This window comes from Molossus molossus, unplaced genomic scaffold (assembly GCF_014108415.1).
Source record: "Molossus molossus isolate mMolMol1 unplaced genomic scaffold, mMolMol1.p scaffold_m16_p_2, whole genome shotgun sequence".
NCBI lineage: Eukaryota > Metazoa > Chordata > Mammalia > Chiroptera > Molossidae > Molossus > Molossus molossus.
The window spans coordinates 23,162,953-23,188,767 of NW_023425355.1; the positions used below are offsets into that span (position 1 = coordinate 23,162,953).

Consider the following 25,815-nt stretch of genomic DNA (forward strand, 5'->3'; position numbering starts at 1 on the left):
TATTTTTTTGTACAGATAGAGTGGGAGGGAGAGAGAGAAAGGGAGAGAGAGAGAGAAACATCGATGTGAAGGGACACATCGAGTGGCTGCCACCCGCACGACCAACCAGGGCCGGGGACAAACTGCAACCGAAGTACGTGCCCTTAGCGGGAACCGAACCCGGGTCTCTCCAGACCGCAGGCCGACGCTCTAACCGCTGAGCCAAACTGGCCAGGGCTCAACTAATATTTTTTTTAAAGGAGTGGCTCCCTTCCGGCCTGTGTGGCTCAGTGGTTGAGCGTCGACCCAAGAGGTCACTGGTTCGATTCCCAGTCAGGACACATGCCCAGGTTGTGGGCCCGATCCCCAGTGGGGGGCATGCAGGAGGCGGCCAGTCGATGTTCTCTCTCATCGATGTTCCTATCTCTCTCTCCCTCTCCCTTCCTCTCTCTTTAAAATCAAGGAAAAAAATTAAAACAAAGAAAAAGGAGTGCCTCCCTGAAAAGAGCCAGAAAATCCCACTACCCCTGAATTTTTGTCCAGCTAAGCAGCATTTTAACATACTCGAGTGGGCCCATGGAGTCTATATTAGGAGTTACAAAACTGCTAGGGATTTCAAACCAAAGCAAGAGAATTATAGCATGACCACCTGACAAATGTATTTTGGATAAACTGCAACACAAATTACTTTGAGTCATATGTTGATTATGGTTCTACTGCGTAGGCAGGTATATGCATGGCCCTTTGTACCTATTATCTTAGTGAGGGCAGGCTCTCCGGTGCTTAATGGGGCTGTAATCACACAGTTGGCAGCCAGTGTATAGTGTATTAGCTGAGTGGATGGATGAAACCCAAAATAAGTGTAGAACCTGGCATCATAGTTTTTGCCATTTAATTCAAAGCAAAGAACAAGAACACATGAACAGGATATTGGAACATTAAATATAAACACTCAATTTAAGAAATATGCCTTAAGTCTGGCCCATGTGGCTCAGTGTTTGAGCATCGACCCATGTACCAAGAGGTCGCTGGTTCAATTCCCAGTCAGGGCACATGCCCAGGTTGTGGGCCCGATCCCCAATGGGGGGCGTGCAGGAGGCGGCCACTCGATGTTCTCTCTCATTGATGTTTCTGTCTCTCTCTCCCTTTCACTTCCTCTCTCTCTAAAATCAATAAAGGGAAAAAATTTTGAAAAAGAAAAAGAAATATGCCTTAAGAAAGTGTTCAAGAACTTATAATAGTTAAGTGACTGAGATTTTGGATCAGGCGAAATGGGGAAGGTTTGAGGTAAGATGACAGGAATTTAGCCAAGATTTTGGGGAAACATTTCTTATCTGGATTTTCAGAAAAATCAAATATTTGTCAACATAAATAAAATCCATACTGTTTTCATATGTGCGTATAGATGTGTCATATAAAATTTTGTATATATGCTATATAATACATTTTTAAAAGACTTTAATAAATAATAAATTTTTAAAGAGAAATATTGGCCTTAATCCATAGATGTGGGGAATGATAGACCTAATCACAGTGAACCTAACTCAGCTCTCCTACTACTAAAATGACTTAATGAGATATAAGACAAAAAAGAAAGGTTATATTTTGGCAAGAAGGAAAGGGCATTATGGTTCAATACGTTCACTTAACTAACCTTTAAGTGTGCAATTAACATTTAAAGGAAATAAAGTTTTGGAAGTGTTATAAAGTAATTGCAGAAATGTAACAAAAAAAAAAAAAAAAAAAAAAAACGTAGTTAGAAGCCCAGGGTCTGCTAGGAGGAATTCCTTTAGATAACAGTGACAGTCATCAGAAAGGGAATTTGTGGTGCATAAAAGATGAAGAAAAATCTGCTCATTTGGTAACAGTTCCTGCTTTCCTCTCTGTTGTTTTCTTCGGGAATTTCAGCTCATTGACATTTTCAAGGATGAAACTTTCATACTGACCCAGAATTGATCTTTCAAACACAGATCTTGAAATATTTGAAAGAAACTGCTCCGTAGTAAGCAGGAGCAGTGGGAGGGAGAAACGGAAGGGCATATTTGCCCATTAACTCACACTTTGTTAGACTCAAAGTTGTGTTCCTAAAATGATCATTTCTCGCCTCTGCTACTATGCCCAGCTTTTCCCGTACAGTGTAGCGGGTGTCTGAACTCATCATTGCTATTTATTTAGAGAATGTATGTATATATGTAGTGGTAGCATCAATAAAGTAACTAAAGTCAACATTTTTAAAGTACAGAGTCCTTGGGCAATACGAATTTTAAACACTGGCCCAGTCCTTATCAGTTCACCTCGAGTTTTCTTACTCTTGCTTGACCTCAACTCTTTTCTTTAAAAATAAATTTTTTTTTCTTAATTGGTTTTAGAGAGAGAGGAAGGGAAAGGAGAGAGAAACATCGATGAGAGAGAACATCGATTGGCCGCCTCCTGCACACCCCCCACTGGGGATCGGGCCCACACCCTGGGCATGTGCCCTGACCGGGAATCGAACCGGCGACCTCCTGGTGCATGGGTCAGTGCTCAACCACTGAGCCACACTGGCTGGGCTAGACCTCAGCTCTTTTCAAAGCCCCTACATCAGATGTTTCCAGGTGTGTCTGGGATTAATTTCCACGTCCCATGATTTGTGTCAGCTTCCATGTACTAGCTGCGGGGTGATTTCCCTCATCTCCTATTTTGAACACCCTCCTAGAGTGAGTGTGGGGAGAGGGGAGGAGTTTCCCACCAGACAGAGCTGGTGTGTGCTGAACCCTTCTAGGTGCCCAGGATGGGGGCTATTCTGTGGCAAAGTGTGGAAGTCTCTTTCATCCCTTTTCTCCTTTGCAAGCACACCAGACTAGATGGTGCCAAAGCAGTGCTCATCTCGCAGATTTCCTTTCCATAGACCAGACCTGGGGACAACATCCAGGAAATAAAGATGCTGCATCCGGAATCACCCTGGTCCTTTCCGAGATGCGGGCTTTTTTACTGGGCCGGACCTGATCATCTGGTACACAGTGTCCTTCAATTAGGCAGGAGATTTCTCTCCCAGGAGGACCCTTCGTCCACCACACAAATAGACACCTGGCTGATTCCTCCGACTGTCCACGTTAGTCTCAAACTGTCCTGTGAACATCTGCATTTCTTCATTTTCTTTCTTGACATCCTTTTGATTAGTAGCTGAAGGAGAGTAGAGGGAAATGGGTAGCACTATGTCTCCCTTTACTTTGTCGTCTTCTTTGTTTTAACTATGTTTTCATTGATTTTTTTAGAGAGAGAGGAAGGGAGAGATAGAAACATCGATGTGAGAGAGATACATCCATCAGCTGCCTCCTACATGCCCCCTACGAGGGATCGAGCCTGCAACCGCGCATGTGCCCTGACCAGGAATCGAACCGGGACCTCTCAGTCCATGGGAGGATGCTCAATCCACTGAGCCACAAAGGAGCTGGGCTCCTTTGTCTTCTTTTTTTTTTTTTATCCTCACTTGAGGACATTTTTTCATTTTTTTTGTTAGGATAGAGTAGAAGCGAAAGAGAGGAAGAGAGAGAGAAACATCGATGTGAAAGGGACACATCGAGTGGCTGCCACCCGCACGACCCAACCAGGGCCGGGGACAAACTGCAACCGAGGTACGTGCCCTTATTGGGAACCGAACCTGGGTCTCTCTGGACCGCAGGCTGACACTCTAACTGCTGAACCAAACCGGCCAGCACCTCCTTTGTCTTCATAATCTTCCTGTTCTGTTCAGCAAAGTATGGGCATGAAAACATATTAATGTCCAATCCTCTACAGCATCTTTGTCTATAAAATTTAGTATGAATGTAAAAATTAGGTAGATTTAAGCATCGGCTCCGATGCCACTTGCAACATGGGATTCCAGAGGGAGCTGACTCATTAAGCACTAAGGAGTACAGTAGTTGTCGGTGTCTGTTACACATGCGAGAGAATGAGTGTTCTTCCCAGTCTTATTTGCAAATAGGACCTGCTAAACACTGGCAGTTACATACGCTTGTAACTCAGCCATAAAATGGTATCCAGAATCACAATACATCTAAGCCCACTGAACGCGTTAAATATTTCATAGAGCTGAACAGAGAAAGACAAGCCATGTCACCCACTGTGGAGCTTGCATCCCGAAGACGAGTTAACAGGTTACCTGCAGCTAGAAGAGAAACAAAAGAACACATTTCACATTCTGAGCTAAAATTTTATGTGCGCCTTGATTTATTCGATGATACTTCTGTTCACAGTTAAAATGTAAAATTACGATGCAATGTTTAAAATATGTGCAACTGATATATTTTTTGTCATTTTAATAATGTGCTGCATCTTTCTAATTTAGTTTCCCAGTAGTAAAAATGATGCAAGGTGCCAAACAGATTCTTTGTTTTTCCTAATAGCATACTTCTGGGAAAATCCCATTTCCAGAGACACATTTTACAAAACAGTTGAAAAATTTACGTCAGAAATATCCTGGAAAAAGGGAAATAAAACCTTGGTATTCACTTATATTTTTATTCTATAAAACTTAGTGATATTAGTGATGCAAAATAATGAATGTTCTTAATTTCACTTGATTATAGTTAATTTCTTTTTTTGTAAATATGTTTCTATTCATTTTTATTTTTAGAGAGGGGGGAAGGGAGAGAGAGATACACGGATCAGCTGTCTCCCGAACGCCCCCTACTGGGGATCGAACGCACAACCCGGGCATGTGCCCTGACTGGGAATCGAACTGGTACCTCTCAGTCCATAGGAGGACGCTCAATCCAGTGAGCCACACAGACCGGGCTGTTATATCAATTTCAGTGTTTATTTTAAAAGCAGAGAACATGATATTTTAGATCTTTAGTCTCATTAGTTACACAGTGGGTGCCATTGTAGGTCTGGAGCTTAATGGAAATGCAAAATTGAGTGGGAGGAAAGAGAAGATAAATCCAGTGAACAATAGAGCACTTAGAGTAGAACTTGATACAGTTATTTCCCCCTGGGACTCATGCTATATGTAGCCTACTCAATTTTTTTTTTTAATGTGGAAAAATGTATAACATAAAAGTAATCATTTACTCATTTTTAAGTGTACAATTAATTGGCATTAAGTATATTTACATTGTTGTTCATCCATCACCACTATTTCCAGACATTTCCATCATCCCAAATGAAAAGAATATACTTCTTAAACTGTAACTCCCCACTCCCCTCTGCCCCAGCCCTGGTAAGCTCGATTCTGCTGTCTCTAAGAACTTACCTCTTCTACATACCACATATAGGTGGATTCATACATTCTTTGTCCTTTTTGTGTCCATCTTTCATGGTTCATGCATGCTTTAGCACGTAACACAACTTCATTTTGTGGCTGAAGAGTATTTCTTTATATGTATATTCCACATTTTATTAATTGATATGTTGATAGACAGTTTGTTTCTACCTCCTGGCTACTGAAGAATGATGCTAGGAACATTTGTGTACAGGTATCTGTGTTAGACCCTGTTTTCAGTTCTTTTTGGTATGTACGTAGGGTTATATTTGGGGATGGAATTGTGGGGTCATATGGTAAGCCTGTGTTTAATTTCTGAGAAACCACCGAACTGTTTTCTGTAGTGGCTGAGAGACTTTACATTCCAGCCATCCAAGAGGGAGGATTCCTATCTTTGGACATACTGAACAACACTTGTTATTACCACCACCACCCTTTTTTTTTATCCTCACCCAAGGGCATTTTTGCACTTACCTTCAGATGGAGCAGGAGGGAGAGAAGGGGTGAGAGAGAGAGAAACATCGATGTGAGAGAGAAACATCGATGTGAGAGAGACACATCGAGTAGCTGCCACCCACACGACCCCAACCGGGGCGAGGACAAAAGCAACCGAGGTACGTGCCCTCAGCGGGAACCGAACCTGGGACTCTGTTCCGCAGGCCGATGCTCTAACCTGAGCCAAACTGGCCAGGGTATCCCCCCCTTTTTGTGATAATAGCCATTCTAGTGGGTATGAAATGGTATCTCACTGTGGGTGCTTTTAAAAATGTTATTGTGAATGGAATTGTTTTCTTAATTTCCTTTTAGATTGTTCATTGCTAGTGCATAGAAATGCATCCAACTGATTTTTGTGTGCTGAGTGTGTATCATCAAACTTTGCTGAATAGATTTATTAGCTCTAATAGATTTATTAGCTCTAATTTTCAATTTTTTTGTGTGGATTATTTAGTGTTTTCTTCATATAAAATCATATCATCGGTAAACAGAGACCATTTTCTTTTCTTCTTTTCCAATGCAAATGCCTTTTATTTCTTTTACTTGCTTAGTTGCTGCGGTTAGAACTTCCAAGATTATTAGGAATAGAAGTGATGAAAGCAGGCATCCTTGCCTCGCTGCTAATCTTAGGAGATAAGCTTTCAGTCATCACTATTGAGTATGATGTTAACTGAGTTTATCATATGTGACCTCTATCATGTTGAGAACCGTTTCTTTTAAAGAGTATTTTTCTCAGAAATGTGTGTTAGATTTTGTCAAATGCTTTTTATGCATCAGTTCAAATGATCATGTGCCGCCCTGGCCCGTTTGGCTCAGAGGTTGGAGTGTCGGTCTGCAGACCAGAGAGTCCCGGGTTCCGTTCCCGCTAGGGGCACGTACCAAAAAAACAAACAACCCCCCCCACCCCGCTCCAAAAAAATGATCATGTGCCTTTTTTTCTTCCTTTGTTCTATTAAAATAATGTCTTACACTGATTTTTTTTTTAATGTTTTATTTTATTTTATTATTACTGTTTTTAATCCTTACCCAAGAATATTTTTCAATTTATCTGCAAATAGAGTGGGAGGGAGATAGAGGGAGAAAGAGAGAGAGAGAAACATTGATGTGAAAGGGACACATCGACTGGTTGCCTCCCTGGTTGCCTCCCGTATGACCTGTCAGGGCCAGGGATGAACCGCAACTGAGGTATGTGCCCTTGGCTGGAATCGAACCTGCAACTCATTGGTCCACGGGCAGATGCTCTACCACTGAGCCAAACCGGCCAGGGCCATTGATTGGTTTATGTATGCTGAACCACCCCTGCACTCTGGGGTAAACCCCACTTGGTTATGGTATGTAATCCTTTTAATATGCTGCTGAATTCAGTTTGCAAGTTTGTTTTGAGGATTTTTGAATCTGTTTACATTAAGAGATATTTTGCCTTTGGTCGCAGGTTCATATTGGCTTCATAGAATCAGTGAAGAAGTTTCTCCCCTCTTAATTTTTTTGGAAGAGTTTGAAGTGGATTGGTGTTACTTTTTAAAATATTTGGTGGAACTGACCAGTGAAATCTATCAGGTCCTGAGCTTATCTGTGTTCAGAAGTATTTGATTACTGATTTAGTCTCCTTACTTGTTATAGATGTACCCAGATTTTCATTTGTTTTGGACCTCGGTTTTAGTAGTTGTGTATTTCTAAGAGTCTGTCCAACAGTGCACAAAGGTTCTCTTTTCTCCACATCCTCACCAGTACTCTTTGTTGATTTATTGAGGATAGCCGTTCTGGCAGGTGTGAGGCGTTATCTCATTGTGGTTTTGATGACCATTTCTTAGATGATTAGTGACATTAAGCATCTTTTCATATGAAGAACAGTGTGGTGATTGCAGGGAATGTGGGGGGTGGGCAGTGGAGGTGGAAGAGGGCACAGAGGAGATAAATGGGGATGGAAAATATTTAAAAAATAGAAAATAAAAATAAACACATACCAAAAAAAGAACCTGCCCATTTTTCCAGCTTGGCATTTGTAAGCATACGACTATTCCTAGTAGCCTCTTTTATACTTCATATTTCCATAAAATATTTTATTTCCAAAAAATACTTTATTTTTATAAAATTGTGCGTTTCTAGGACTTTGGACATTTCTTCTAGATTAGCATTTGTTGTCATACAGTTATTCCAGGTAACCTCTTATAATCTATTTCTATGTAATGTTCCAACTTTTATTTCTGTTTAGTTATTAGAATCTTCTTTCTTTTTTCCTTCATCATTCTAGCTAAAGATTTGTCAGTTTTGTAGTAAACTTCCAATTTTAGTGATTTTTCCCATTGGTTTTCAATTCTCTTTTTTTTTTCAATCTCTGCTCCAATCTTTATTTCCCTCCTGCTATGGCTTTAGGTTTAGTTTGCTTTTCTTCCAGTTCTTTGAGATATGTGGTTAGGTTATTATTTTAGACCTTAGATGTTTATTGTTCTAATTTTTTTCTCTTACCACTGACTTTGCTGAATTCTATAACTTTGGCATGTTGCGTTTTCATTCATTTCATGGTCTTTTCATATTCCCTTGTGATTGCTTGTATTACCCATTGGTTGTTTCAAAAGTGTATTGTTTATGTCTGTATATTTGTGAATTTTCTACTATTCTGTTATTTTTCCTGGTTACATTCCATTGTGATCACAAAAGATACTCTGTATTTTACAGTCTGTTAACATTTATTAGGACTTGTTTTATGGCCTGACATAGGCTCTATCTTGAAGAATGTGCCATGGGCACTTGAGAAGAATGTATATTCTGCTGTTTTGCGATAGAGTGTTTTGTATATATCTGTTAGGTCTGTTGTTTACGTTCTCTATTTCCTTGTTATTCCTCTGTTTTCTTGTTCTATCCAGTATTGAAAATCGGATATTGAATACTCCAGTAATTATTGTAGAACTGTCTATTTTTCCTTTTAATTCTGCCAATATTTACTTCATAGATTTTGAAGTTCTGTTCGTAGGTAGGCATGTGTTTATAATAATGCTGTTTACTTTACGGTTTGAAACTTTTTATTAATATAACATGTCTTTCTTTGTCTTTTATTACCTTTTGAATTTAAAACCTATTTTGTCTGACAGGAGTATTGCCACGTCCGCTTTCATTTTGGTTATTATTTACATGGAATATCTTTTTTTCTATCCTTTTGCATTTAACCTCTTTGTGTCTTTGTATCTAAAGTGAGCCTCATGTAGATTGCATATAGATGGATGTGTTTGTTTTTATTTTTTGTTTATTTTTACTGAGGTAGAATTTAATATAATATTTAGCTTCATGTGTAGAGCATGACTTGGTATTTGTATACACTGCAGCATGATTACCATAATAAATGTAGTTAACAGTCATTTTACATAGTTACAGAAATGTTTCTTTTATTTCTTTTGATGAGGACTTAAGATCTACTCTTAGCAAGTTTTGAATACGCAATAAGATATTACTAACTGTCACCATGCTATACATTACATCCCCATGACTTACCAACTTCATAACTGAAGTCTATACCTTTTGATCCCTTTTACAGCCCACCCCCCGCCCACCCAAGCAACCACTAAGCTCTGTATCTGTGAGCTGCTTTTTCTGTTTGTTTTTTAGATTTTACATATAAGTAAGCTCATATGGTATTTGTCTTTCTCTGTTTTGACTTCATGTATCATAATGCCCTCAAGGTCCATCCTGGTGTTGCAAATGGCAAAGATATCATTGCTAAGTAGTATTATAGACACACACATATACATATACCCCATATCTTTTTTTATCCATTTATTGATGACACTTAAATTGTTTCTGTGTCTTAGCTACTGTAAATAATGAAGCAAAGAACATAGGTTTGCACATATTTTTTGAATTAGTGTTTTCATTTTCTTTGGATAAATACCAAGAAATGCAATTGCTGAGTCATAACAGTACTATTTTTTTTGAATCCTCACCTGAGGATATATTTATTGATTTGAGAGAGAGAGAGACAGACAGACAGACAGACAGACAGACAGACATCGATGTGAGAAAGAAACATCAATTGGTTGCCTCTAGTACAGCTTAGGTGTGTGTCCGGCTGGCCGGGAGTCAGACCTGCAATCTGTTTGGTGTACGAGATGAGGCTCCAGCCACCTTAGCTACCTGGCTGGAACTGGTGGTTCTTTTTTTAGAGAGGGAGAGATTCATATGGGGAGAGACACATCTCTTGGTTTCCTCTGGCATGTGCCCCAACTGGGGCTGGGGATCGAACCTGCAACCCAGGTACATGCCCTTGACTGGGAATCAAACCCACAATCCTACTATGTACAGGCCAACACTCTAACCACTGAGCATACAAGCCAGTGCTGGTAGTTCTATTTTTATTTATTTTTTTATTTTATTTAATTTTTTTTATCCTTACCCAAGGACATTTTTGCATTTATCTTCAGATAGAGTGGGAGGGAGACAGGGAGGAAGAGAGAGAGAAACATCGATGTGAGAGAGACACATAGACTGGCTGCCACCCACACGACTCCAACCGGGGCTGGGGACAAACTGCAACCGAGGTACGTGCCCTTAGCAGGAACCGAACCCGGGATTCTGGTCTGCGGGCCGACTCTCTAAGTGCTGAGCCCAACAGGCCAGGGTGGTAGTTCTGTTTTTAATTTTTTGAAGAACAAAATACTATTTTTCATAGTGGCTGCAGCAAATAACATTCCCACCAATAGTGTGCAGTGTTTATTTTTAAATCCAGTCTGCCAAGTTCTTCCTTTTATGGACAAGTTTAACTCATTTACATTTAAGTAATTATTCATAAGGAAGGGCTTATTTCTGTCATTCAGCTGTTTTCTGTGTGTATTACATAGTTTTTCTTCTTTAACTTTTCTATTACTGTATATTTTTTGTATTTAATTTTATTTTTTTGTTGACCTGCTATTTTGATTCCCTTCTTTATTTCTGTATAATTTTTAGTTATTTTCTTTGTAGTTGCCTTAGGGATTACCATTAGCGTCTTAAAACTATAACAACCTAGTTATAATGATATAAACTTAATTTCAACAATATATAAACACTCTGTTCCTATACATTTATACCCTTACTTTTGCATTGTTATTGTCACAGATTGCGTTTTTGTACATTGTATGCTCATCAACAGAGATTTATAATTATTGTTTCATGCATTTGCCTTCTAAATCATATAGAAGGGAATACAGGAGTTATAAACAAAAAGTAAAGTAACGTTGGGTTTTATTTTTACCTATGTAGTAAATCTTTATAATCACTCTTTTTCTTTTTCTGTCTGATTTATTGTTTAGTGTTCTTTCATTTCTGCTTGTAGGACTGTATTTAGCATTTCTTGCAGGACAGGTTTGCTGGCAAAAATTATCCATTTTTATTTTTATTTTGTTAATTTGGGATTGTCTTAGTTTCTCCTTCATTTTTGAAGGGGGTTAGTTTTGCTGGATCTGGAATTCTTGGCTTAAAATTTTTTTAAATTTTATTGTAGGACTTCAAATATGTTATTTTATTCCCCTACCTTTTGGCTCTCATGGAAGAAATTCGATATTAATTTTATTGAGGATCCCTTGAATTTGACAATTTATTTCCCTCTTATTGCCATAAAAATGATCTCTTTCTTTGTTTTTTAGAACTTGATTAGAAAGTTTCTACTATGAACTTCTTTAATAGTCTGCTTAGAGTTGATAAGCTTCTTTAATGTGTATGTTTATGTCTTTCATGAGATTTAGGAAGTTTTCAACCATTATTTCTTCAAATATTTTTTCTGCCCCTTTCCCTTTCTCCTGGGAATTCTGCGATGCACACGTTTGTATTCTTGATGGTGTACCACAGCTCCCTCAGCCTCTGTATTTTTCTTTATTCTTTTTTCTTTTTTGCATCTTGGATTGGATCATTTTTAATTTCCTTATCTTCAAATCACTGATCTTTATTCTCCATGCTCCAGTCTGCTGTTGAACCCCCCGAATTAATTTTTCTATTCTTTTTTTTTTGGTATTTTTCACTTCCAGAATTTCTGTTTGATTCCTTTTTATAATTTCTGTGTCTTTATTGATAGTCTCATTCTGTTCATATATCATTTTTCGGTTTTCCTTTAGATATTTGTCCATAATTTATTTTAGCTCATTGCGTATATTCAATTTAAGACAGTTTATTAACTGTTTTTGACAAGTAATTCCAAAGTCTGAGCTTCTTTAGGCATAGTAAACGTTCTGTCAAATTCTTTTTTTCGTGGGCTTAGGCAATGTTCTCTTTTCTTTGCATACTTTGTCATTTTTTGTGATTGTTGAAAACTTGCATTTGAATATATTACAACACTGGAAATCTGATTCTGCCACTCCTTATAGATAGCTGATTTTTTGTTTGCTGAGGTCTGTAGCCATTTGTGTTTGACTTTTCCAGATAAGTTTTGCAAAGTGTACATTCCTGGTGTGTGGTCACTGAAGTTTGGGTTTTATTATCTCCGGTGTCAGCCAGTGATTTGACACAGATTTCCTTAAGTGTCTGGTTCCAAATTGCAGAGGAATTGTTTCTGTCTATTCAGATCTTCTGATTGATATCATTGAGAGTTGCTGCTGCAACCCAAGAGGGTTGAAACCAAGGCAAACGTTTTCACTGTTCCTTCAGGGAACTGTCAAACCAAACCAAAATGTACTACTCCAAATTTTGGAGAACAAGGCCCTACTGCCTACCCTGGCATCACCTGCTCCTACAGGAACACACAAGCTATCCTCACAGCGATGCTGAGGAGTGGAGTATGGTATCTATTTTGTGCATGTCATTCTCTTACCAGAAAACACCAGTGTCTCTCTGCATGAAACACTTACTTGTTGTAAGTATTCACTCATGTTCTAGAGCTCTGAAATTGTTTATTTAAATCACTCTTTCTAGCTCAGTGTTGGCTTTGCTGAAGGACTCATCTCTGGAACTTCCTTCTTTGCCATTTTGTGTCAATCCCTACTTTCTTTCTTTTGTTACTCCTCACTCAAGGATATTTTTCCATTTATTTTTGGGTGGAGTGGAAGGGAGAGAGAGAGAAACATCGATGGGAGAGAGACACATCGATTGGTTGCCTCCCACATGATCCCCGACCAGGGCCGGGGAATGATCCAGGGACATGCCCTTGACAGGGAATCAAACCTGAGACCCTTTGCTCCCTGGACTGACACTCTAATTGCTGAGCCAAACCGGCCAGGGCTTAATCCCTGCTTTCCTAATTCTTTCTTTCTTTTTCTTTTAATTTATCTTTGTTGTTGAAAGTATTACAGATGTCACCCCCTTTATACCCCCCATTGACCCCCTTCCACCCTGCCTTCACCCCACTATTGCCTATGTCCATTGGTTATGCATATATGCATACAAATGCTTTGGTTTATCTTTTGAAAAATCCCATACAAGTCCCCAAAAGGTTGGTTACAGGCTAATGCAATAATAATCAGAACTCTACCAAAGTCCAAGATAGACCAGACTGGGAAGAATTAACCAACTCTTACACATCAGACCTGAGCATGTATCAGATTTCAGAACTTTTGCTTGATTTTCCATTAAAGCGGAATGCATTATATATTTATATACAGATATTGTAAATAATGGGCAATTATTTTTACAGGCTTCGTGTGTTATAAGATTGAAAATGATCCCAAATTTAGCCAGTTATGAAAAGTACAATTGACTTATTATTATTATTATTGCACATGAGTTAATGTCTTCATAGTATTTTTCTGTATGGATTGACTAATTATCATGACAGAAAATAAAGCTTAAAAAATTATGTTATATATTTAAGACCCAGAGGCTAGTTCTTTTATTGCTATGTGATGTCATTTATGCCTATATTATTATTTGTTTAACTTTTACATACTGTAGTTCACAGTAACCAAATATATTTATATACTTATTCACATTAAAATATAGTTCATTTTTTGGTTAACTTTTTAGGAAGAAGGGTTGGAATCATTGGTTCTATTATAGAGCTAGTCAGAAATTTATCTGTTACTCTAAATGATCACTTTTAGAGTTGTTAATGCATGTTTAATAATTCTAATAATAAAATACTAATCACTTGTCCTTTTATGTTTCTTTTTAGAATCTTGTGAAGCATCTTCCAGAGCAGAAGGTGCTCAGTGAATTAGCACAGCTGAAGAACGAGTATGATGACCTTTGTGAGCCTGAACAATTTGGAGTTGTGGTACGTATCTAGCGTACGGCCCCCAAACTCACCTGGGAGGTAACACTTCTCAGAAACAGTGAAAAGAAAGACATTTTATTCATCAACTTTTGTTTTACTATATAGCTACATAATTAATATGATGTGGGCTGTCTGGCAAAAAAAACTCCTTGTTTATTATTATTTATTTGTCATGGTATTGAAAAATAAAGAAATGTTTATATATATTTTTAAAGGTTTATTTTTAATTGAGTCTAGAGAGAGGAAGGGAGGGAGGGAGAGAGAGAGAGAGAGAGAGAGAGAGAGAACATTGATGTGTGAGAAAAACATAGATTGGTTGCCTACCGCAGGCACCCCAAGTGGGGATTGAACCCGTAACCTGGGTCTGTGCCCTGACCAGGAATCAGACCCCTACCTCCAAGTGGGGATTGAACCCGTAACCTGGGTCTGTGCCCTGACCAGGAATCAGACCCCTACCTTTTGGTGTACGAGACAGTGCTCCATCCATCAGAGCCACACCAGTGAGGGCTTAATATTTATATCTTATAAAATATTTCAAAATATCTTATGGGAACTTACTCCATACCAGTGCTAATATTTAATTTTATTAATATATGAAAAATAGTATGTATACTATAGTATGTATATTATTTTATTGGACTTTTTTTCTATTCAGATCTTGATGAGAGACTTTGGCCCGCCAATTGTAGGCTGATAAAAGGGATACTAATTACATAATTAGCTATATTTTAGACTTTTTTGTGGTATATATTATGTCAGAAAAAGCGGAGAGTTTTCAGATTTCCTACAGAGTGTCATTAATTGATTAAAAGTTTCGAATACACCCTTTCAAGTGGAAGGAGTATCTCATAAATGCACTATACGCGTTAGTGTGATTAAATCACTATTGAAAGTATTATGGTTCCTTATCCCCTCTGCATTTTAAGGGGTACAAAAGATGGCTAGGTGCAAATTATGTCTTAAAGAATACAGTTACATGTTGTTCAGTACTCCCCAAACCTGTTATTTAAATAATTGCCACCCAAAAAAAGAACAAAAAAACATGGTGGGAAAGAGGACATGATGATTTATTTAATTTCTCCGAGAAAGTGCTGTTTTTGCCTTCGGTGCCCAACGCAGGTTTGTTGGCTGTGGGAATAAACTGTTCCCGCACAGCTGCCAGCTCCAACCTGGCTCCCCGAACACTCCCATCTGCCTACTACGCCTGAAAATTACCATCAGCCTAATAGTCCAACACAGTGTCAGCTGCATCCAAACTCTTTCATAACCTTTTTAATAGTAATACATTGAATCGATCCGATTTGGTCGTTTGCAATTTCAAAATCCTGTTTAAAGTCAAAATGTGATAGATGGGACAGAGAATGTTCCTTCTGAACATGTGAATTAACAGCTTGCCCATATTTAGAGTTTATTAATTCTCAGCTATGGCGTTGCGTGCAGTGATCTAGGAGGATTCCTTCAAATCCCCGAAAAGCAAATCAGGACTGTATATTTGGGATGAGATAGAGCAGGTAAGTATACCTGAGGAAGATACTTCTCCTAGTTTTGATTTAGGTAAATTAATCTGAACTGGCTAAAGATTATTTATGAAGTGGCAGCACTTTAGCACAGTATTAAATAATAAAATTTTCTGGACCAAAGTCCACACTGAAAACCTAAGCTGCTTGAATTCATATTAGAATCGAAGCTCGGCTGTGGACCATCTGAGAATTCCGCTGTGTCATGATGGTTATGAGGCTTACAGTCGGTACGCTACACAATTTCTCTGAAGCCATTTTTTTTCTGAATGTAGTTTATCTTGGAAGATGTATTAGTTTGCCAAGCAAGTCCTTCAAGAGGAATATCCTTGGTACCACACTGAGGAAATGAAGTTTGGAGACATAAAAAGCAATATACCTTCTGAACTTAAAGCAAAATAGAAGATGGAAGAGATTTCTTGTTTATGCACATAACCGTAAATAATTCTGGGCTGTGAACATGAAGTCACCTGGTCCTCTTTTTTCCTCCCTCCATGCTTAGCTACATGTCTGCAGGGGAAAGTCAAGGACATCACAAAGTGGTTTGTGCTGTGTGAAGTTTCTAAGCAGTGTCAATCAGCATTTGCCAAATAAAGTTCTTATATATTGACAAAAAGATATTTGCAGTAATGGTATGCCTCAGTCTTTTTTTTTTTTTCTTTATTGATTTTTTAGAGAGAGAGAGAGAGGAAGGGAGAGGGAGAGGGAGATAGAAACATCGATGAGAGAGAACATAGATTGGCCGCCTCCTGCACGCCCCCCACTGGGGATCGGGCCCACAACCTGGGCATGTGTCCTGACCGGGAATCGAACTGACGACCTCTTGGTGCATGGGTCGACGCTCATCCACTAAGCTACACTGGCCGGGCGCCTCAGTCTTTATTTTTATATATATTTTTAATCCTCATCTGAGAACACTTTTGCACTTATCTTCAGATAGAGTGGGAGGGAGAGAGAGAAAAACATCGATGTTAGAGAGACACACCGACTGACTGCCACCCACACGACAAGCATGGTACGTGCCCTTAGCGGGAACCGAACCTGGACTCTGGTCCACGGGCTGATGCCCTAACCGCTGAGCCAAACCGGCCTGGGCAGGCGCCTCGGTCTTTTAAGCATGTATGCTTTGCAGTGCTTAGGACAAGTCTATATACAATAGACAACTGAAAAATGTTTATTGAATTAAATTATAGGACAATGATTAAACCCAAGTGGGTGCCTGAGATGAAAAATCGCGTATTTTAGATGTGTAGACGTGAAAATTACGCTAAAACATGTATCTGCTGTTTGGTGCCGAAATTCACTTCACTCTGTGTGGACATTCCCAAATACTCTTTAACCCTCACATTTTATCAGCAGCCTACATGTAGCACAGCTCTGACAATGTGTAGCATCATCTGCACAAATGACAGAGGCCCCAGACTGGTTGTCTTGCCTTTGCTGTCTTCCCCTCTCAAAACAATTAGTGCGGTCGTCTGAAAATCTCTCGTCATCCTAGGACACCGGTATCAAAAACCTTCGGTGTCTCCCAGAAGTTACAGATCAAAACCCAAGCTCCTTAGCATTCTCCTTCCGCCTCTGACTCTCTGGCTTTATATCTCCCTGTTCTCTTTGGTGCGCTCAGTGAATTGGTGTCTTTATGACATTTTAGCTTTTACCTCAGCGGGACTCTCATTGCCATTTCAGCAGTTATTTTACTTGTTTCTATTCAGTGGTCTTTCATTTTTTCATAGCAGCTGAATCATTTCTTGCCTGCCCTCTGCAAGTCTTCTGTCCCTCCCCTCCCTGTTCTTCTCACTTACTACAAACAACCTCATCTCTCACTCACCCTTCAGCTTCAGAACCTCCAATATCTCTTCTGCCTACCAAGTCATCTCTACCCTTGTCTTTCAGTGACGTATTCTCTATCAAACTTCAGAAAGAGGGATATTTTATGCATTATGATTAATATTGTTGCTGTCATTCGTGACAGCAACAAAAGTGCATCGAGCCCTTACTGTGTCCGAGGCCACGCTAAGTGAACAGCATCTCAGGTATTGCTCACAACCTATGAGATTGCTACTATCAATAGCTCCATATAATGGATCAGGAAACAGACCAAGGAAGGCCGGGAAGCTTGGGCGAGGTTACACCAGAAGTAGTAGAACCATAATGCAAACCCAGCCAGCCTGACTTCACAGACAGTGCTTTTAACCACTGTTCTGTACTGCTGTGAGTGTGTGTGCGCATGTGTGTATGTGTGTGAGGTGCTCTGCTCTGTGCTAATTTACTTATCTCTGCTCGGGGCATTGTTATCCCCTGACTACTTTAGTTGTGCATTCAGTTTTTCAGTCTCCACCACACTCTTCTCTCCAGAGGGAAAAAAAATCTGCCTGGCCGGTGTGGCTCAGTGGATTGAGCGTCGTCCCATGGACTGAGAGGTCCCCGTTCAATTCCCAGGCAGGGCACATGCCGGGGTTGCTGGCTCGATCCCCAGTAGGGGGCGTGCAGGAGGCAGCTGATCAATGTTTCTCTCTCTCGCTCTTCCTTTTTCTCTAAAAAATCAATAAAAACTCATTTTAAAAAATGTTCTTCAGTCACTCAGTGCCCGAAAATGAATGATTGGATAGCTGGAGAGATGGATGAGTAAAAATTCTTCATTGGCCCAAAGTCTCTGATACCTACCTTCCCTCTCTCCATTTCCTAGCATCAGTTTTCAAAGATTAGTCCCCTCTGACTCTACTGCCTTACCTTCAATGAACAGCAACCAGAATTCTGCCTTAAATAATGCCCTGAAACTGATCTATGAGAGTTCCTTAATTAGCTCCTAATTTCATCGAAAATGCACATCAGCTCTCCTCCCTTCTCTTTATCTTTGCTGTCACCACTTTAGCCCAAGCCAGCAGCATCATTCCTTTTAACCATTATGCTATACTCTTAGCTGGTTTTTCCCGCTTGCACTTTCGCCCTTCTCCAAATCAGTCTCTGCAAAGCCATCGATGTGACCTTTTTAGGATGCATTTGTGTTGCATCATCATACTATTTATCTGCCTCAAGCATCAGTGACTTATATGGCACTAAGGCTACAATATAAACTCCGTACCCCAACTTACCACCTCTTCTACTTTTATCTCCTGCGGTTTGGAGTCTTTGTCATTATGCCTCAGCCGCTTGGTGTTTTTCGGTTTTTTAAAATTACCTGCTCTTTCCTGCCTCTGGCCCCATTATGCACGCTGCTCCCTGTCGCTGCCACTCACTACCTGCCTCTCTCCTGCTTCTTCCCGTCTCAGCTTCAGTTCATTCTCCCAGTGACACCTTCATTTACCTATCAATCACAATGAGGTCTCCCTATTGAATTCTCTCACAGCACGTTGTTTTCTTTTACTTTCTACAAATTATGGTTTTCAATTAAATGTTTATTTGTAACGTTTTTTAATTTAATGTCTGTAAACTCGCACTAGCTTGCAACTTCTTCTTCCTTGTTTGTTTGTTTTTTTTCAATCCTCACCCGAAGATAGTTTTCTATTTATCTTCAGGGAGAGAGAGAGAAACATCGATGTGAGAGGGACACATCAACTGGTTGCCTCCCACATGACGCCGACCAGGGCCAGGGACGAACTGCACCCGAGGTACATGCCCTTGGCCAGAATCGAACCCAGGACTCTGTTTTTTTTTTGTTGTTTTTTTTTAATCCTCACCCGAGGACATTTTTCCATTTTTTTGTTCAGGTAGAGTGGGAGGGAGAGAGAGGAACAGAGAGAGAGAGAGAAACATCGACGTGAAAGGAACACATCGAGTGGCTGCCACCCGCACAACCGACCAGGGCCGGGGACAAACTGCAACCGAGGTACGTGCCCTTAGCGGGAACCGAACCCGGGTCTCTCAGGACCGCAGGCCGACGCTCTAACCGCTGAGCCAAACCGGCCAGGGCGAACCCGGGACTCTGGTTCTCAGGCTGATGCTCTACCGCTCCGCCAAACCGGCCATGGCTAGATTGCAACTTCTATAAGTACATGTGTCGTGATGATTTTGTTCATGTGATATGTATTTAACAAGTTTCTTGACTGTATTAGCATGAAGGCTAAATGAAATGGACTCTTTTCGGGCCTAATTCCCTACCCACGTGGCCCTTGAGAACACTGAAAGATTTAGGCTCCTTATTGTAACCTTTTCTTTCCTTGCATTTTCTAACAATAAATACCTTTCCTGGTTTTATCTGTATAACCCTTGCTAGTGCCTTGTAGAATTTGCATTTTTATATAATTTCCTGGATGATGAAAACAGAATCTCATTCGTTGGGGACATACCAGAAGTGAGATGACTGCTGCCAGATACATTAAAATCATCATCAAACAAACAAACAAACAAAAAACCCCATAAAATTGGCAACACGGGGGGGGAAAATCTGGCTTTGACTTTTTGAAAGACATAAATTTATCTGAGACAGTCACTGGGCTGCTAAGCTTTCTCTAAACTTTTCGGGATTCTCTTAGCAGCCACATCATTGGGTTTGCTTGTATTTCACATGTAAAAAGTTAAAAAGAGAAAAAGAAAAACGAAACAAATAAAAACCTAGGGACCTTTCTCTGTCTGGAGGGAGACCTCCTGGTAAGAGGGATATGCTAGTTCCTCCACCTTCTATGATCAATAATTCTTTTCTTTAGGGGTTAGATTGGCTGCATAGCTTCCCACGGGTACACCGTTGTAATTGTGCTGAACCTTCGCAGGGAAGAAAGCGCAGATCTTTGAAAGCTTTGCCAGTTAGAACCCCCAGCAGGAGCTTTTAGACTCTTCGCAGTGTGTTTGCAGCTCAGCTGTTCTCCAACCTCAGAGCTATGGAAATTCCCACTTGTCTTGCACTGAGGATAGAGACCCATACTGTGTGTATCTATTAAACTAACACATCTTCTGAGAAAAAGAAGGCAATAATTAGTTCTCTTAGTAATCGGCACTTTGTTTCTCTGACTTCAAAATTACCCATATTTTTTCAATTAAAATATTCTAAAGCTATAATCTAACAAAAAGATGTTGAGATAGCCCTGTGCAGAAAGCCATTTATAATGAAAAGCACAGATTATGTGATATTGCTGACAGCACACTTCGTTGTTTTTTTTTCTCTTTCTCCACAAATACATGAAGGCGGGAGGAATGGATTTATGCCTATAGATGGAAGTGCAACTCTATAGTCTGTGCGCTTTTTAATTTTATTTTTAAAGCCCCATAAGAGCTTATGAGCTCTATTCAAGATAGCTTAACCAGGTGAAAAGGAAATTCTTAAAAGCTTTTTTTTTTCCTTCTTTTTCTCCTGCATATCATCAAAGGCAATTGCTTTGGATGGAAAATTGTAGCTCCTCTGTTCCATTAATATTGAATCATTATTCAGGTTTGCATATTCATTGGGAAAATCACATTTTTCTTTATTTTCTCTGCGTGCATTCAGTGTTCAGCATTTTGATATGTAATGCCTTAATTGTTTCTATTTCCACTCTTTCTGTCAATATGAATGCTAGTTCTTACTTCTAGATGTGCATTCATTTTATCTGAGAAAAGGCTGCTTTAATAATTTGGAGATCAGGAAAAAGAAAGCTCGCCTTGATTCATTCTCAAATCCATGCATTCACATTCTTGTTCATTTCATTAATTTCTCATAATAATCCATTTGTGACAGGATGAACTTATTTCCACCAGCTTTTGCAATAAAATGAGGTAAAGAAAACCATCTGAAAACTGAATATTCATATTAAGTCTATGGATGTCAATCAGTTTTGCTATGGATTGCATTTCATTAAATTTAAAAAATAAAAAATTAACCCCTTCCCCCCATATGTCAGCAATTCCTAATACAACAGTGTAGCAACACTGTAGATGTTTGGAAGGTCATTCTTTGCCCTCAACAGCTGTTTTCGGAAGGGTGTTTGAAAATTCTCTTTTTATTGATTTTTTAGAGAAAGAGATAGAAACATAGATCGGCTGCCTCCTGCACACCCCCCACTGGGGATGGAGCCCGCAACCTGGACATGTGCCCTGACCGGGAATCGAACCTGGACCTCTTAGCCTAGGGGACAACCCTCAGTCCACTGAGCCACACCAACCCGGCCATGTTTGGAAATTCTTGCTCAAATTCTTAGTATGATTCTTCTGAGCTCACAGTGTCTTTTGGGACAGACATCGTTACTGTGCTCCGTTCCAGACCAGACAAGTCGATGTTTGTTGATGCATGATTTCCACATATCACCATCTTTGAGGAAAGGATACTTTATCAACACATCATTCTTTCCCTGGAAGAGAGTCCATTTTCAACACTCTGTTTTTCCAAAGCCTCATTTTACAGATTAACCATTGCTCTTATTTCTCCTGCATCAAATGTACAAACACCTGCCGTCGGCCCCAAATAGCATGTACACTAGTACTAATTATTTTGTCCAGGCCAGGTACTAGGTGTGCTGTAGAAAGTACAGCCAGGAGCAGGAGAAACCCTACCTTGAGGTTGTTGTTGAACGAGGATGAGAAAATTATTTCTTCAGCAGAGAATCACCGATGTCCCTGCTTTATTTCCATACTAGCAGGCAGAGTTTTGTTCAGTCATTGAGCCTGGGTCTCACAACTTTTATAGGCAGTTTCACCTGCTGTGTAACTTAACACACACAGTCTATATGACATAATCATCATCTCCTTTATTATATTCACGGATGCAAAATTATTCCACATGTTCAGGGTGCAGTAGGTTCTAATATTTAACTATTTGGGGAAAACGCCTGGGAACAAATGTACATTTGTTACAAATACATCTGTTAACTCTAATGAAGTCTTAACGTTGTGTTTTGAAGAGACTAGGGGGGTTAGTTAGGCTCAGATACGATGGTAGGTGAAGGTGTGTTTCTTAGCAGTATAAAAGGAATAATAGAAAGAGCCTTAACCCTGGCCGGTTTGGCTCAGCAGTTAGAGCGTCAGCCCGCGGACCAATGAGTCGTGGGTTCGATTCCAGCCAAGGGCACGCACCTCGGTTGCGATTCATCCCTGGCCCTGGCCGGGGTCATGAGGGAGGCAGCCACTCAATGTGTCCCTTTCACGTCGATGTTTCTCATCCTCTCTCTCTCTCCCATTCTGTCTGAACAAAAATAGAGAAATGTCCTCAGGTTAGGATAAAAAAAGAAAAAAAAGAAAAAGAAAGAAAGAACCTTAAAGGTGAACAAAACTCGACCACAGGAATAGCGTGGCCTTCTCCTCCTCCCTCACATGTGCTTCTTATACTTGTGCCTCTTTACTTTCTCTCTGGATTCTTTTGGTAGCTTGGCAGTAGATCAATATTCAGCAGCTGTATAGGTAGTGAAGTGTATAAAATTCAAATTATATATAAACAAAACTGTGTCCAACTCTTTGGGGAAATAACCCACTTGTAGCTGCTCTCACTAAAGCTGTCAATGCACATTTCTTTTAATACAGTGCAGACCAGCTAAAGAAATGATAGGTGCTTGATGTGATTTGATAGACAAGTACCTTGTAACCCAAATAAATCCCCTACATAATACAACACCGCGGTCAGCATCCCTCAGCGCTTCTAGGAATGAATTATAAAACAAAGGATGCCAGTCAACTAAAACGCTGCGCGGGACCACAACTGAAAACAAACAGACATTTCAGCCGAGTTTTGCTTTATTTACTTCTATCACTTAGGCGCACTCAAGTGCCTTTATGAGACATGAGCCTTTTAATAATTGTATCTGTGGCTGGGGATATTGCGCAGTGCTTTGTATTATTTCCAAGCTTAGTTATCCAAGACATTTCCTTACACGCGGAAATCCTCTAATGGAGATTCAACTGTTGTCTGTCAGTGCACTCTGTTCATAAAACGTCACCCTTGCGATGGTATCAGATTCTGTCTGTCGATCAATGTGTGCTGATTTGTTGCTCCCGTTTAGAGAGACACCCAGTATAGCTTCCCCTCCTCCATAGGGTCTTGATTGCACAATAACACGTTTTCAGTAATACCGTTTCTAATAGAAAGGATGTATTTAAGCTGGCTAAAGGGAGCTGAGTCCAATATTTACAATGTATTCAATAGCTGCTGTATCCTGTTCTTCACCGAGCTCTGGACACACACATTCCTTACCTGTTTCTCGGGCCACTTTGAAGACATCCTAACGGTGTCTCTGCCACTGGTCTCTGTTCCAGCTGCTCATACATACTGCTCCCAGTGTGACCGAAGAGGCAGTGTGGCATAGTGGTTGAGAGTCTGCGTGCTGTGGCCTAATGGCCTCAGTTCACATCCCCAGGTCTTCAGCATGCAATTTGACCATGTGCAAGTTACTGGGTGTTTCTGTGCCTTGCTTTCCTTATCTTTCTTTTTTTTATCCTCACCCGAGGACATTTTTGCATTCATCTTCAGATAGAGAGAAAGAGAGAGAGAGAAACATCGATGTGAGAGAGACACATCGAGTGGTTGCTACCCACATGACCCCAACCGGGGCTGGGGACAAACTGCAACTGAGGTACGTGTCTTTTTTTTTTTTTTTTTTTTTTTATCCTCACCCGAGGACATTTTTCCATTTTTTGTACAGATAGAATGGGAGGGAGAGAGAGGAAGGGAGAAAGGGAGAGAAACATCGACGTGAAGGGACACATCGAGTGGCTGCCACCCGCACGACCAACCAGGGCCGGGGACAAACTGCAACCGAAGTACGTGCCCTTAGCGGGAACTGAACCCGGGTCTCTCCGGACCGCAGGCCGACGCTCTAACCGCTGAGCCAAACTGGCCAGGGCGAGGTACGTGTCTTTAGCAGGATCTAAACCCAGGACTTTGGGCCTCGAGCCAACGCTCTAACCACTGAGCACACTGGTTGGGGCTTCTCATCTTTAGAAGGAGACTAATGCTAATAATCTTTCCCTAATGTTGTTTTCAGAATCAAGTCTGTCTGTCTGTCTGTCTGTCTATCTATCTATCCATCTATCTATCTATCAACACACACACACACACACACACACACACACATAAAATAAAATACTATGTAGAAAAATATCTGGCACAAAGTACTCAGTAAACGTCAGTCACTGTTGTTATTGTTACTACCAGTCATTACAGTACATTTTGGTCACATTATTTCAGTTGGAGCTGGTCTTAAAAAACAGATCGAAACCGTGCTCTGGGTTTGTAGGCCAAGGTTGGAAACACACAGCTCCAAAAGGATAAAAATATGAATGAAGAAGACAAGCGGTATTAGAACTGAAGTAAGACTACAAATCAATGTGAGCCTCGGGTTTACATTCCTTGTTGATCAGGGACCAGGGGCCTCCTGGTGAGCTGGGGCCCAGCAGCCTGTGAAACATGGCCAGAGGAGCAGGTGCATGGTGATTAGCACCTGGTCAAAGTACCCCTGGATTGTTTAACCAGCAGGGACACTGAAAAACTATTCCCTAAATATCTAAAATGATATAAAACAAGCCTCTGTGCTAATGGTGGCCAGTTGCCAGTGAAAGGAAAGGGAAAATCAAGCGGGGAGGAATTTGGAGACTTATGGTAGAGGCAGAAATGAAGGCAGAAAAGCATGGGAAAACTTAGAAAAATTCCCACATAAACACATACAAGGAGATTTACACGTTTATGGAGACATAGATTTTGATGTGGTTAGCTTCTCATTTTATGTCCTTTCCATGGGCTCTAAGAGGAACTTTGGTCCAAATCCTGTCCCTAGGTATATACCTTATGTATTCCTAACCAATAATAAACCTTTTCACACAACCATTGTTTCTTTCCACGTCTTCCTGTTGGTCCCACTTTTTCCTCTCACTCTTTGCTCTCTGTGTCCCTCTCTGTCTCTGTCTCTGTCTCTGTCTCTGTCTCTGTCTCTGTGTGTATTCTATCCATCTGTATTCCTCTACTGTGAAGCCTTCATTAAACATCGTAGGCATAAGACTTTAAAGTGGTCTATTCCTTCAGTGAATATCATCAGCACTTATTTTCTGTTTACCCACCTAGAGTCATCTGATTTTATCACTAGATATGGTTTTCAAATGACTGGGTTATACGATTTAGGCTATATTAGGAACTTTTTTGAGAAGATGGTGTGTCTTAAACCTATCATCTGAGCACTAAAGAAACAGTAGGATGACTTGTATATTATCCTGATTATATAAGAAAGCTAGTGATAAGTGATAAGACCTACATAAATGTAGTAACAGGTGGATATTCCCAGCATACTTTGATACATCTGCCTATAAAATCATGAAAGCATACAGGGGGATTAGTAGAAGGCAAAGGTTAATCTTTGGAGGAGCAGACACCATGGTTAATGGGCAAGTTCATTTCAAAGAAGAAGAATGATAGACTTTGCCTTGCTTCCATATTACAGCAGATATGGTCTATTCAACAGCTTATTGGATGCTTTTGAAGGGTACTTTGTGGTTTAAGGACTTGTTTTTATGCTGCATATTCTTTGCCT

At 40.1% G+C, this 25,815-nt stretch overlaps 1 protein-coding gene across 1 annotated transcript in view; it reads left to right on the forward strand.

The window, feature by feature from the left end:
• Positions 1-25,815, forward strand: part of DIAPH2 (diaphanous related formin 2) — a 924,489-nt gene that overhangs the window by 418,822 nt on the left and 479,852 nt on the right. Inside the window, exon 20 of the mRNA XM_036270453.1 lies at positions 13,782-13,883. Within this exon, the coding sequence (XP_036126346.1) occupies positions 13,782-13,883 (102 nt within the window). The remainder of the gene's footprint in view (positions 1-13,781; positions 13,884-25,815) is intronic.